The sequence below is a fragment of the Camelus ferus genome, chromosome X (assembly GCF_009834535.1).
Source record: "Camelus ferus isolate YT-003-E chromosome X, BCGSAC_Cfer_1.0, whole genome shotgun sequence".
Classification (NCBI taxonomy): domain Eukaryota; kingdom Metazoa; phylum Chordata; class Mammalia; order Artiodactyla; family Camelidae; genus Camelus; species Camelus ferus.
Window position 1 is genome coordinate 20,758,474 of NC_045732.1, and position 13,343 is coordinate 20,771,816.

Here is a 13,343-nt window from a genome sequence, read left to right on the forward strand (position 1 = left end):
ACCTTCTGATGAGACCAGTAGGGTCAGCTGAGGATTTGACTTGCCATCAACTGCTGTAATTGCAAGTAAATGGATTTTTAATTTTATTTTATTTAAATGGATATTGTTAATTCTCATATAGTATTGACTCCAAGCACCCAAAGTAGGCTTTAAGACTTAGTTTGGTTCAATGCTCGATTGCCTTTTAAACGACTTTTGTTACTTGATTTCTCATGCATAAAACACACCATCCATCCTTCAAAGCCTTCAGGGCAGGCACATCAGCCCTCCCATGCCCTCCAAAAACTCAGAGAAAGCTTGTGAACACGTAAAATGGTTCTCGCAAAGCCTCACCTCTGCGTTTCACAGTGGCCATTTTCCTTTGAAATGTGGTATTAGAAATAGCTGCTGTAGCAGGATTATTCATTGTCCCCCCACTCCCATCCCGGAACTTGGTTCCTCTTAACTGAAACAGCAGAGGTACCTATAATGCCAACTAGAAGGGCAGTGTCACCTGAGGACGCTAGTGAAGGAGTAAGAACAAGTAAAAAGCTCTGCTGCCCTGAGCGCATTTGTGCATTAGTCCTGCATCTCTCAACCTGTAAAGTCCATTCTAATCCCTGGGGGTCTGGGCCAGCAGGTCTGGGGTGGGGCCGGAGACCTTGCAAGTCTAACCTTAGCTCTATTCCCCTTTATGAAGCTCCCAGGGCAGGAGGAGGATGCGGTTGCTACCTGAGCTACACTCCAAGTACTGAGGTGTAATTCCCAGTAATGAAGTGTGTTCCTGTTTTGTTTCATGTATTTTTTTGTTTGTTTGTTTCATGTGTTTTTATGCACAGTATATCTTGTTGGCTAACCCCGCAAGCAGGTAATAAATACTTAGAAATTTCCCACCAAACATAATTACAAATTATTTTGCCCTTTAAAAGAGTAACACTTCACATACCTGTGAATCCATAAAAATATAGCATAACTGTATTTTTATGCTGTGTATAAAATCTTATTTTATTTCCACAGGACAACACACAATTAGGCAATAGACAATCAGGCAATAGGAGTATCATGTAAAATTGATAGCAACAACCATAACATATTTCAATTGTCACGTTAGGTTTTGTTTCTTTCTCTGAAAACTTTCCTTTTTTGTATTTATTCAATATTCATCGATAAGAATTTTAGTGCATATACTAACAGCTAAGCACTGTCATATTCTGATCTGCTTACATCTAGGATTTTTAACTACTTAAAAACATTTAATGTATTTCTTCCCCTCTAGAAAACTCTATTAAAAAGCAAAGAAATTTTTCCCTTCAATGGGATTATTTCAGAAGTTGCCAGACCCATCTCTGGGCTCAAACTCAGTAAACAGAAACTGTGGCACCAAAAGTGGAAATCTCTCGATGATGGGGTCAGGGGTTTCATCAGATACAAACCTGCAGTCCTTGCCGAGGAAGTCTGACTTATTTGCACAAGCAGATCCCAAATACAAACCCAAGAGTAAGGCTTGCACCCTCACCAATTCTCTAGTTGACTATATCTTTGCCAAAGGACCAGGGACTAATTTTTCTGGGGTCAAGAACAGAAATATGTACATGTTTCTTATAAAGAATTACCTTCATTCTATTCCCCTTTATGAAAGGCTCCTTGAAAAATCCAAGTTTCGGAAAGCAAATGCCATGGAGTGTTCTGATGTTCAGCCACCTGTCCTTTTCAAGTAACTGTGTTTTGTGAACGGTCCTGCTGGTGGAGCGGAATCCAGGCAGGACTGACCAATTAAGTTCCAAAAGTTGTACTCAGACAACACAATTTTATAAAGACTGACAGTTTAATTAAGACCAAAAAAGCAAAAAACATTTGTACGTGATGACGATTTAAACAACAGGAGACTTTAAGGTGAATGGGCTTGTGACAGTCATTAATACAAAAAGGATGAAAGGCCCTGCTTTCTACAAAAACCACGACGTAAAATTTAGGAAAACAGTATTAAATGTGGTATAGTTTAAAAAAAAGGCCCCGAAGAAAAACAAATGTTTTTGCACAGTATTTCTCCATGTCAAACCGTGTGATGTCTGTATCATTATAATCAACATAATTATTTTATCTTTTGGTTTCCAGATGGAATTTTAGAAAATACTTGCAAGAAAATAGTTCTGAAAGTGCTTCCTCTTAAGTTCTTTGGTACAATTTGGTCATTTTGACAGTTATTGATCCATTAGATAAGTACTTTAACATATATGTATCAACAAAAATGCAACAAGAAGTACAAATGTTTAGAAAACCACAATTGAAGAATATATTATATTTTTGACCTCACGGAAAACAGAACTCTAAAATTTTACTTATGTTTCTGTGGCAAAGATGTCTGCATCGACTACAAGAACATCTCTAGTTAGACTATTTATACTAAAGAAATGTTACATAAAACATCCCTTTTTGATTATTAGAATAACCATCCTATGTACTTTTTTTTAAGTAGAAGAGGCAAGTTTCAGCTTGAAAAAAAGACTAATTTTGAATTTCATAAAGTTATATTCTTTTGTGCCTTCTGATTCAGCAAGCATCGACATCTAGAATTTAATGTCAGTTACAGAATGTTAAGGATTATTCTTTTATTTCAGGAGATGGCTAATTTTCCTCCTGCAGCATTTTCTCTATTTCCTTATCCCAGTTTTCATCTCGTTTCTCTGATTCTGTCACCACTTCATATTCCTGAAGTTCCTGTTGTAGTTCTTTTTCCCAATCTGCAGAATCCTCTGAAAGAAACAAATGAGAGAAAAAAAAAAAAACTGAATTCCTAACACCGGTCCCAACAATGCAGTCCACTATAATTACCTGTGTAAGTCCTAACCACGGAAATATTTACTGTCTCAGGCTTCAGCACTGAGGGTGCTCAGAAAAACTGAACAAATCTGAACAGTGGCCAAAGAGAAATAAGATTAGAACAATAAATTTATTTAATACAGAAGCAAAAGTATCAGAAGTCGTCAGTAAATTTGGGGTATTATTTTTCTTTACCTAGGCCTCTGATTTTCCTGCTATTTAAATGGATAATTGATAATTAATATTTGGTCGCAAATTAATTTTTACCATGACCAATGATGACAATGGTAGCAAAAACAGCTAACGTTTCTAGGGCACTCACTCAGCCAGGCCTAGGGCTACCCACTCTCTCTATATCACTCTTTTCATCCTTAGAACAATCCATGGACTAGATACACAATTATACACATTTGACAGATGGGGAAATGGAGGCTTAGAGGTTAAGTGACTTGCCCAAGGTCACACAGCTTGCCAATGACAGACATATGGATGGAACCACAGTCTGTGCTTAATTATCTCCCATGAGTGGCAACAGACACAAGGACCTGAAGTCAGGTGGTCTCTCACCAAAGCCCGGCCCCTCCTGGGAGGCTCCACCTGAGCTCTCACACTGGGGAGAGTCAGAGCTGCATCCTTCTCCTTGGGTGCTCAATATACACGCATGGCATACATACAGAATAAGGGATCTGCTATGCAGCGTTACAAAACAGCCAGAAAACAAAGCAGCTATTTAAAAAGTAAAAGCTAAAATTCATTTCCAACTCTTAAAAATTAACCCTTAAACTTAGCTATAAGGAAAACAGAAACCAAATGTTTAAAATTTTTACAGCAGTGACCTAAAGGGAAAAGGCACTGTGTGTTGGGTAGCAAACCACTGATTTCACAAATATTAGGTGCTTATTGGGTGCTAAGCTCCATGTTAGGTGCTATGGGGGATAAAAAGACAAGGTGTGACTGCTCTTGAGGAACTTACAGTTTAGCTGGAGGGCCAAGACACCTTACATGTAGAAGAATACTAAGTGGTCCAAGTTCTAATGAGGGTAGGAATTCAGAGAAAGAATAGCTTGCCGGGAACAGCCAGCCAATACCATGTGAATCCTGACCCAGTGCTCCTTCCAGTCTCGGTGGGGTCTCTGCTGAGGGTCAGCAGCAGCAGAAAAGGAACCAGGGCACAGTCTGCTCTAGCCCTTGCCTGCTACACCCGGGGCTGAGGCCTGCCTTCTTCCAAGGTGGCCAGCAGCCATCTTCTCAGAAAACAGATGGGGGTGGGGGTGGGTGGGAGGGGTCTGAGGGTAGGGAGCCCAGATTTTCACTTCCCCACTCGCTTCTCTCCTCTGCCCCCTCTGGCTCCTCCCTCCTTGCCAGTTCTTTCCCCCAGAGGGCCCCCGCAGGGTGCAGTGTGCAAATGGGCTTCCGGTTCACCTAGGGGAGGCTAGTTTCTCACCAGTGCTCTCTGCATGACTGTGGGAAGAGCCAGCTTCCTGAACTGTAAGTCTCAGAAGACTTCGTGAATGATGATTAACCCAAGCCTTTGCTTGTCATCCAGGAGAAGGCCAATAATTTGTCCTGATGTGCCAAAGAAAGCAGCCCCATGGCTGGTACTTTTTTTCTAAACTACCTTAGTTTTTAAATCAATTTTATTTTTAAAGGCAGTCAGCTCCTTCTGAGAAGCCATGCTCTTGGGGCACACAGCAGCTGGGGAGAGGGTTTTCTACATACAGTATAAACCCCAGCAGGAGGCTGGAGGGCAGCATCTCCATGAGAAGGGATGAGCTGGCTTTCCTGACAGCTCCTGGCCACGTGTGCTGGGGCTGAGAAGCTTTGGAAGAATCACTTAACCCCTCTGGGTCTCAGTTTCTCCTCTATGTTTCTGGGCTTAGGGCAGAGGGCCTTGAGATCTGGTCATGTCTGCTAGAATCCACCTTCTGTTGGGGAACAGAGAAGCCGCTCTGGTGCAGAAGTTACAACACAGGTTTGTCTATCTGCTTCAGAATAACAGTCTTCTACAGTCAGCTTTGGCACTGAGGACAAGGACAGTGGTTCTGGTTGTTTTGTACCTTCAAGTGCGACTGTCTCCTCCTCCTTTTTGTCCAGCACCAGCTGCTCCATCTCCTTCCTCAGATCCTCCTGATTTAAGTTACAGGCATCAAAGGCATCACTGACAAACTCAGAAACACCTGGGCTGGTAGAAATCTCCTCTTCATCCTGAAATGCAACAAATGAGCTCTGGAAATGGTTTTCTAAGTGACATGCACAGAGCTCTTGTTTATGGTCCTCTCACAATTGAACGCAGCATCATTTTCATTCCCTTCCTCTGCTAGTCGAGTGGTCACTGCTCACCACCTTCTAACCTGCACAGTGACTCAGTAACTAGACGCACTACCAGCTCCATCTATATGCTCACTCATGGTTTGGATCACTGCAATCATTCTGTCCAATCCCTGATGTGCACATCTAGAATTATTCATGCCAGGAAATCGCCTCACGTCTCAGCTATAAGTCCTTAGTTCTTCAAGGACCAGACCCTTCTTCTTTAGAACAGATAAGACCCACATTTGTAAGTAGTTTTGAAATGGTATCTGAGATACTTAACACAGAGTGACTTCATTTCCAGACATCAACTACTAGGTATAACGTAAAGCTGTATTACCTCTTGAGTTTTAAGTTGAGATTTGATTACGACAGGTGGCGTTTTGGGCCGTACTGCCTCTAAGAAGTGAGAATAAAAGAGACAATAATTGCTTGATTCAATCCTGAATACATATTATAATAACAACCAAATTATCCACAAGTATGATGATACTAAATAATTTTCAGAAAAGAGCCTTTAATGTTACGCTTTCTGTTTTTCTCAAGTTATTATGAGAAACCATCTCAACCTCTTTCCTTTGGGGATATTTTTAATATATCATCATATTCAATGCCCCTTATATAAGATTTCCAGCAGGAAATAAATTTTGATTTCAGTGTTAGCAAAATTCATTGAAGAATAGTTCTGCTCTTTCTTTTAGGATGAGAATGAAGTTATTTATCAAGTTTTCCCTTCTTCACGTATGCTGGAGAGCACAAAGTAAAATGTAAGGCCCAGTCACAGCAGCTACTCTTTGTCACAGGCCGCATTTTCTATCTTCTCAACCTTACAACATGTACAGTCTTTACTGAACCCCGTCTTAAGGTCACTTAGTTATACAGGCAGTATTTGGAAAATGGCATTTTCCAATATATTAATAAAGAGGAAATACTAAAGGATGAGAGACAACTGGGATTCATATCAACATCTATCCGCCAAATGCCCAACGCTGCTGTATGGGGCAGCTTCGTGACACCTCCCTGACCCCAGTGCAGTGTCAGGTGCTCTTTGAGTGTCTGCACAACTCGCGCCTAAGGACACACTGTTTTGTGTCATCATTTAAAATTCCACGAATGAGTAAGTCTCCAGTTATAATAATTGGTACCTACACACAGTATGTGTTTGTTAAATGTTAAAAATGTGACACAAAATACATATTTTATTTTAATTACTACAGATATTAAATCATTGCTGATATTATCAACCACTTTCCCCAATGACTGGGGGTAAAACTGTCACGATAAGGATGAGTCAAATGTGTAACTGAATGGCGCCTGGCTCCAGGCTGGATATTTATAACTTGGAGTGGAATGGAGCTTAGCTCTGCTCTACAGACGATCAGCCTGGAGAAATGATCAGGCTGAATGGAAGATCAAGAAACAAAGATAAGTGGTGAACTGAGTTGGAGGAGGACAGAAGGTATAAAAAGTCACATGGCAAAGGACAAGGAAAGAGATGGGAAGATGACTGGTGAGGGAGGGAAAAACATAAAGGAAGAAATAAAAAAGCCAAAGAATGAGGGAAAGCTAGCAAAGTAAAAGCTTGGGGAAGACGTGTGAGCAGGGTCAGAGAAAGGGCAACAAGAGAACGAGTATTTTCTCTGGAAAGAACTTTCCCTAAGGTGACAATGACACTTCTAGTACATACAAGATGACAAACTCGTGAAAGTCTCAAAGTTAAGAATGTGTTACAAGTAATTCTCATTTTCCGCGCAGGCGCACCTGCGCCGGGAGGTACCTGTCAGCGGCAGCTCGGCGTCCCTGCCGAGGCTCTTCTCCTCCTTCCCCGCGGCCTGCTGCTGCGCCGCCAGGGCCGTGAGCTGGGCCGACTGCTTAATCAGGGACACGCGGTAGAAGTAGTTCCTCCAAAACACTTCTTCCTTCACACTTTCAAAGACAGACAACAACACATTTGAGAATGCATGCGGAAAATGCATGCCAGGGTTATTTGCTGCAGTGGAGACTGGAATAGATGATTGTTAGGGACATTTTCCAATCTGAATGAGGCTCAAAGGAAATTCCTGTTTGCTTTTGAATTGAAAGCTGAATAACAGGATAAAAAGAACAGCTATCTTCTCCACAGCAGCAAAAGACAGCTTACAGAACACCAGTGAAGCCTCAGCGTTTCCTGGTATTTTAAAGATACCAATGCTGCCATCAGCAGAGGAAAAGGGGAGACTGCTGTGAGAGCACGGAGAGCAGCCGGGGAGACTGGAATCAGAGCCAGGGCTCCACCCATTATTTGCTGTTTACCCAAGGATGAAGTGCTTTCAAGCAGTGAGAAGGAAGTATTGTGGCTATTGTTCCTTATGAAAGGAAATGTTTGGCAGCTTGCAAATAACTAGCAATCATTAAGTAAAAATATTAAGGATAGTGGAAACAAGGTTTCTCATCATCAGAAAAGGTAGTTACAGCCATGGAAAAGGAAAATTCCAGAATGAACCTTATTGTGAGGTATCACTGTGAACACATGGTTTTCATTCAACAGAGATGCAAACAAGTGCATGTGTGTGTATATGAGCACACTAGCTCTGTCCACTGAGCGGGCCAAGGAGTAGTGACACCCCAGTAACAATGAACCTGCCTAATGCTTAGAACTTGGTTTCTAAACACTATTTTCTGTTAAAAGGAACCAGAGCTCCTTGGATAAATGGCCAATTCTAGGGTTACAGTAGTGAAAGAACAAGGTAAGCTTGGACTTTCAAGTGAAAATCAAAAACCAAAAAAAACCTACCCCGAAACCGAAACCGAAACTGAAATTAAAACCAAACAAACAAAAAACAAAACAAAACAAAAGGTAAGCTTGGACTATCTCATGGCAGGAAGGAAATGCTCCAAGAATGATGGGGATGAGTCAAAAGGACACAGAAACCAGCTTGAACAGGCTCCCACTGGCAAATAGGTGATGATTTGAGCATCAAAATAAATAATGATAGCAATGGATTATAATCACTGCATAAAACAGGACCATGAGTCCATACAAATATACATAAATTCATGAATATACGAAAAATTTGAGGAGGAATGAGGTATTTACAGACTTTCAAAGTACCTCCCCAGAAAATAGTTATTAATTTCAAAGAGGAAAGGAGTAACTTTATAGTCGGGAAGGCTGGCAGACACCACCTTCTTTATCAAGTGACCAAAATGTAGGCAGTAATGGGACAAAACAGCAGTACGTGCCACCTGACAGGATGCAACAGACTCAAGGAGACTGATGAGGCACTAAAACCAAATGCAACATGCGAGTCTGAAGTGGATCCTTTGGCTAAAAAGGGTATTATTGGGACAAATGGTAAAACTTGAATAGGGTCTGACAATTAGATGGTAATAACGCATAAGTACCATTTCCTGATTGGGATAGTTACATCCTGGTTATGTAGGAGAATCCTTGTTTGTAGGAAATACACACTAAAGAATTCAGGGTTAATTGGGTATCAGGTCTCAAATGATTCAGAAAAAAACTTCTTTATACTGTACTTCCACCTCCTCTACAAGTTTGTGGTTGTTTCAAAATAATGATAAAAGACACTGATGACTGTGCTCACCTGAGAGCAATTAAATAAAAATCTCCAGGATGTACAAAACACGAATCAACAAAAAAACCCCTCTCCACCTGTCCCCCAACAAAACACAAAAGAAGGACAGCCAAGGAATGGCTTGGGTGACCTGCAGAGTATGTGTGGGTTGGTTTGTTTTCTCCTGTCTCATTTTATGCTCTAAAAATGTTTTGCTAGTAGAAATGACAAAAGGGTTGGAGAATGTCTCTCCACCTCCTGCTTTACTAGAAGGGATGCAAGTTCCTGGAATGCGGTGGGGTATATGGGGAGGGGAAAGCTGTGGAAGAAAACACGACAGAAGACTTTGAAGGAGTAAAAGAAAGCCAGTGAGAATTAATAGAAAATACTGAGACCCAGGTTTGTGAATGAGGACAGGGCTTGCCTTAGATAGGACTTCAGAACATGTGGTTGTCACATCTGTGAATGGCGAAGCTGGGCCAGAACTGACAGAGACAAAATGCAAGATTATCTACACAATTCAGGCCAGGTAACAAGATGATATGCAGCTAGATGCAGCCCATCTTTTCTTTCATTAATTCCACCAATATTTACCGACTGTCACATGTGTCTGGCTTCATGCTAGGTGCTGGGGGGATTCAGGGATGAATAAGACAAGCTGTTGGCCAAAACAGATGACCACAGAATAATGCCCTCTTACTTGTCAAGTTATTACTATGTGTCCAGCAGCATTTCCCATAATCACATGGCCTCATACCATTCTTTTTCTCATAACATCTCTTGGAAGTAGATCGGCAGGAGGGAGACCTGGCTTAACAATGGTTCATAGAGGGTCATGGACAACTACAAGCATTGCTGTACAAACTGCAGTATGTTACAGCTGCTAGGAGAGCTAAGAAAATCTTAGGCTGCATTAAAAAGCACAAAAGACACACTATGGTATACTGTTCTGCAATTAGACAACACATATTCACTTTGGGGAACTCATTTTCACAGGTTAATCACCTGGATGGTGACGGGGTACAGAGACTAGGACACCTGGGGAACAAATGAAGGAACTAGGGCTGTTTACCCAGATACGTTCAAGGGTCTTAAACCAGAACACCACAGTGATACAAAACTGAGACTAGCCTTCCCATGAGGGAGTGAGCTGCCTTAATATTTTCAAGGTCAGTTTTAATTTTGAGCTCTATAGAATGTCCAAAATGAAACAGGTATACTATGTAAGGTGGGCCATAGGCAATGTTTGCTCTCTTAATAAAAACAAACATCTGGACTGTTTTATTTTCCAGAGTCTCTCCCTCTCAATGTAAGAAGTGATCACAGAGACACACCACAGAGATACTCGGTTACCCTCTAGAGAGAGTCACAAAGCATATGACATACTAAAGGTTTTGACAAGTTCTATGATAAAGAAATCCATCAACTTTAGCAACACCCAAACGTTTATCTGACCACTTATGCTCTCATGGACCATTTTAAAGTATTAGTATGCGGTGAACACCTTCTGGGAAACACTGGGCGTATGTCAAAGCTTGAGGCCGGAAAGACTTGTGGCTTCCCTACTGTCGTCAGAGGGAAGGCCTCAGAGGGTGCCTGTGACAGCAGCAGGGCCTTGTCTCGTGCCAGCTGTCACAGGGAAGTACTAACATGCTAAGAGGCATTTTGAAATATGGAGCAAGTGTTTATTTTGTTTGGTTTTCTAAATTGTTCCTGGTTAACGATGCTGCTGTTCAGAAAAAGTGTCTCAAATGATCAAAGTAGCACTTCTGTATGTCAGGAAGGAAAAGTCCAGAAGTCTTCTATTTGTATGTGATGGCTCAATTTTGTTTTGTTTTAATATGGAAATTTCAACAAAATAAAAGTAGAGAGACTAGAACAATGAACCCCACGTACCCATGACCTAACTTCAACACGTTTCAAAATCTATGTCCCTCTCCCCTGCATACGTGCTCTTCTCTGGATGGGGTTGGAATATTTTAAGGCAATGTCAGATAGCATGTCCTTTTATCCATAAATACTTCAGTAAGCATTTCTAACAGATAAAGACTTATAAACACTAACTCTAATTTCTAAATCATCCCTAACAGAATTAGCAGTAGGAAACTGGAATTACATAACTCAACGGGTAGTTTACTTAGCCAGCAACAAATAAAAAATACTATTTGCCAAATATCAGTTCTCCAAAGCTTAAAAGAAATTGAAAATTACTGTCAGCGGCAAGAGAGGAGTCAAGAATTGGCAATAACCGAAACTACAGGCCTGCCAGGAGCACCCCAGGCCTCCCGGCCCAGCGCCTCGGGGCCTCTGGGCGCCTGAGAGCCCAGCGGAAAGCCGGTGTGTGGCCTGGGGTGGTCTGAAACTGGCTCCCAGTTGTGGGAGCCTTCAGGCCCTTCGGGTGTAGGCACACCTGACCCCAGAGCTTTGCTACTCTTCTCCCAGAGGCAGTTACTCCTGAAAGGTCTGACCTAAGAGCCCGAGATGAAAGATCTACAAACAGATATACACACATGAATTGTTCCAAGGCCAACTCCCAGAGTTTTGTGAGCATAATAGTAAAAAATAGATCAGATGATAAAATCTTTTATATCCTTAATGAAATATAGCTACTTTACAGTCTAAGGATTAAATTTGTAATGAGATTTTAGCCATAAAACACATACTTTTCTTTTGGGAGGGTGGGGGAAAGCTGTAGAAATTCATCATCAGTATGTTATTATAGAGAGAAGAGTTTCACCAACACGTGTGAAAAAAAAAAGATTCTATGTAATTGCTGTTTCAAGTCTGGAAGAACAGTTTCAAAGTATTCTCTCACAGATGGAAGATCTGTGCTGCTATGTGAACCAAGTCTAGCAAACATTTGTTAGAACCCCTGGAGGCCAGCTAAACATAGCAAAACAAACACGTGTTTTATGTGTGCTGCTTGTGAAATCACCACTAAAATAATAGGGAAAGAATTAAGTAGATAAAACCTACAATGACAAGGAAAACTAGCAAGAAAAATACAGTGGAGGCTGAAAAGTTGATGGGCAGATAGTAAGCTATCTTGTACACCAGAGAGAGCTGCGCTGAGGTGCCTGACGGCGGGGCAGCCAACAAAAAGCAGGCCGGTTTATCAGGCAGAAGCACAGAAAGATGCTGGGAAGGCAGGCCTCAGGCATCTTTGAAGGCTGGTGCAGAGGCCCTGAAGGAGCGCTGAGATGGCTCCTGCACTGCCCCTTCAGGCCAGGGACTGTGTTCGCCTGTGGCAGAGACTGACAGTTCACCAGAAGCCAAGGGCCATGCAACTCAGGGACAGCTGGCGCAGCGGAGGATGGGAGCGCCACGCTGCGCCGAAGCCACAGGGCTCAGACTCTCCCTGATGTGAGGCCTGCAGCCAGACAGGAAGCTGAGATGTCCTGCAGGGAAAGCCTCCCTGCCCACATGGCCTATGTGGGGCACAGAGCCCCAAGCACCCTTTCAGCTCGCGGTGCCTTCAGCCACGAAGGAATGGTAAGAAAAGCCTGCAACATGAACCACGGAGCCCAAAGCGAAGATTCAGAGAAAGAACACAGAGAAAACGGTGTCTCAAGAAAACTATACTTCGTGTCTTCTCAGGGAACAGTAAGAAACTGCATTCCTACAACCAGCACAGAGTGCCACACAACAGGAACACTCACAGAACACAAAAGACCATTGACTTTAAAAATGGGGCAGATTCAAAGTAAGGCACTGGAATTACAAATAGTGAGAAAGAAGTGGAGGGAAAGGAAAGGGGGTCACCGCTGATGGCAGTGTCACAGAAGACATTATGTGTGCAGTGGAGCTGAAAGGATAAGCAGGGATTTCGTGAGGAGAGAAGGGCCTTTGGGCAGAGAAAAGCCATGGGTGGCAAAGAGAACAAGACCGCCACTGCCAGGGAGCGGGGCCTGAGTGGAGAAAAGGCAGCGGCTGGGGCCTCGTGGGCCTTGTAGGCCTTAATTTTATTTAGAAGGACACAGGCACATTTGTTGTTTTTATAGGAAAATCAGTTTTACCTTCTAACTGGGCATAAAAGAGCACATTTCATCTGCACACCAAAAATCCCAAAAAGCCCACCCTGAGTTTTAATTTGATGCCCCCTCCTCCGTGTGTGTGCTAGGGGGAGGGTACTGCTTACAGTTTAGGAACAAGGGCAAATCTCATCCTGCTCAGCAGCTCGTCCTCCTGGAGCATGACCAAGGCGACGGGGTACATCTGATCAAAGTCAAAGTTAAACTGCACACCGGCTGGAGGGTCACGGAGGAAATTCCTCTTGTCCTTTGATGAAAACAGGAAAAACATGGGGAAAACCATGGATGCAATTAATACATAACAGCGCATCAGTTAATTCTCCTGAAGGCTTCAGGTGCAAAGTCCACTGAGCTGTCATTAACCTGCCCACCTAAGAGAGAGCAGAGAACAACTGACCTTTTCATATATTTTTTAACAGTCTCAGTTGGAGAGGGCCTCATGGGAGGCCAAGGAATTCAATTGTGCAATCTGTTGAAATTATATCATTTGAAATCATATGAATACATTTGTTTCAGTATGTGAAAACTTTTAAATATGTGAAAATTAGTGTAAATAATCTTAGAAACACTCTACCCAAAGTTAGAGTTAGTTAACCATATCACAAAAGTGAAATACATGACCCAACTCATTTCTCAAGTATGCACA

At 42.2% G+C, this 13,343-nt stretch overlaps 1 protein-coding gene across 1 annotated transcript; it reads right to left on the bottom strand.

The window, feature by feature from the left end:
• Nucleotides 1-957: 957 nt before the first annotated feature.
• On the bottom strand, nt 958-12,944 carry SYAP1 (synapse associated protein 1). Its single transcript, XM_032475710.1, has 5 exons — nt 12,805-12,944; nt 6,887-7,035; nt 5,450-5,508; nt 4,857-5,004; nt 958-2,732 (listed from the first exon to the last, which is right to left on the bottom strand). The coding sequence occupies exons 1-5, from the start codon at nt 12,879-12,881 to the stop codon at nt 2,605-2,607; spliced, it is 561 nt and encodes a 186-aa protein (XP_032331601.1). The 5' UTR covers nt 12,882-12,944; the 3' UTR covers nt 958-2,604.
• Between the last annotated feature and the right edge of the window lie 399 nt (nt 12,945-13,343).

What these genes read in the sequence shown, in the direction of transcription:
- SYAP1 (XM_032475710.1), bottom strand. Translation starts at nt 12,881, where the DNA reads ATGTACCCCGTCGCCTTGGTCATGCTCCAGGAGGACGAGCTGCTGAGC. An exon ending in CGCCGAGCTGCCGCTGACAG is followed by an intron (nt 5,509 to 6,886) that starts GTACCTCCCGGC and finishes CTCACTTCTTAG; the next exon opens with AGGCAGTACGGCCCAAAACG. An exon ending in CTCAACTTAAAACTCAAGAG is followed by an intron (nt 5,005 to 5,449) that starts GTAATACAGCTT and finishes GTTGCATTTCAG; the next exon opens with GATGAAGAGGAGATTTCTAC.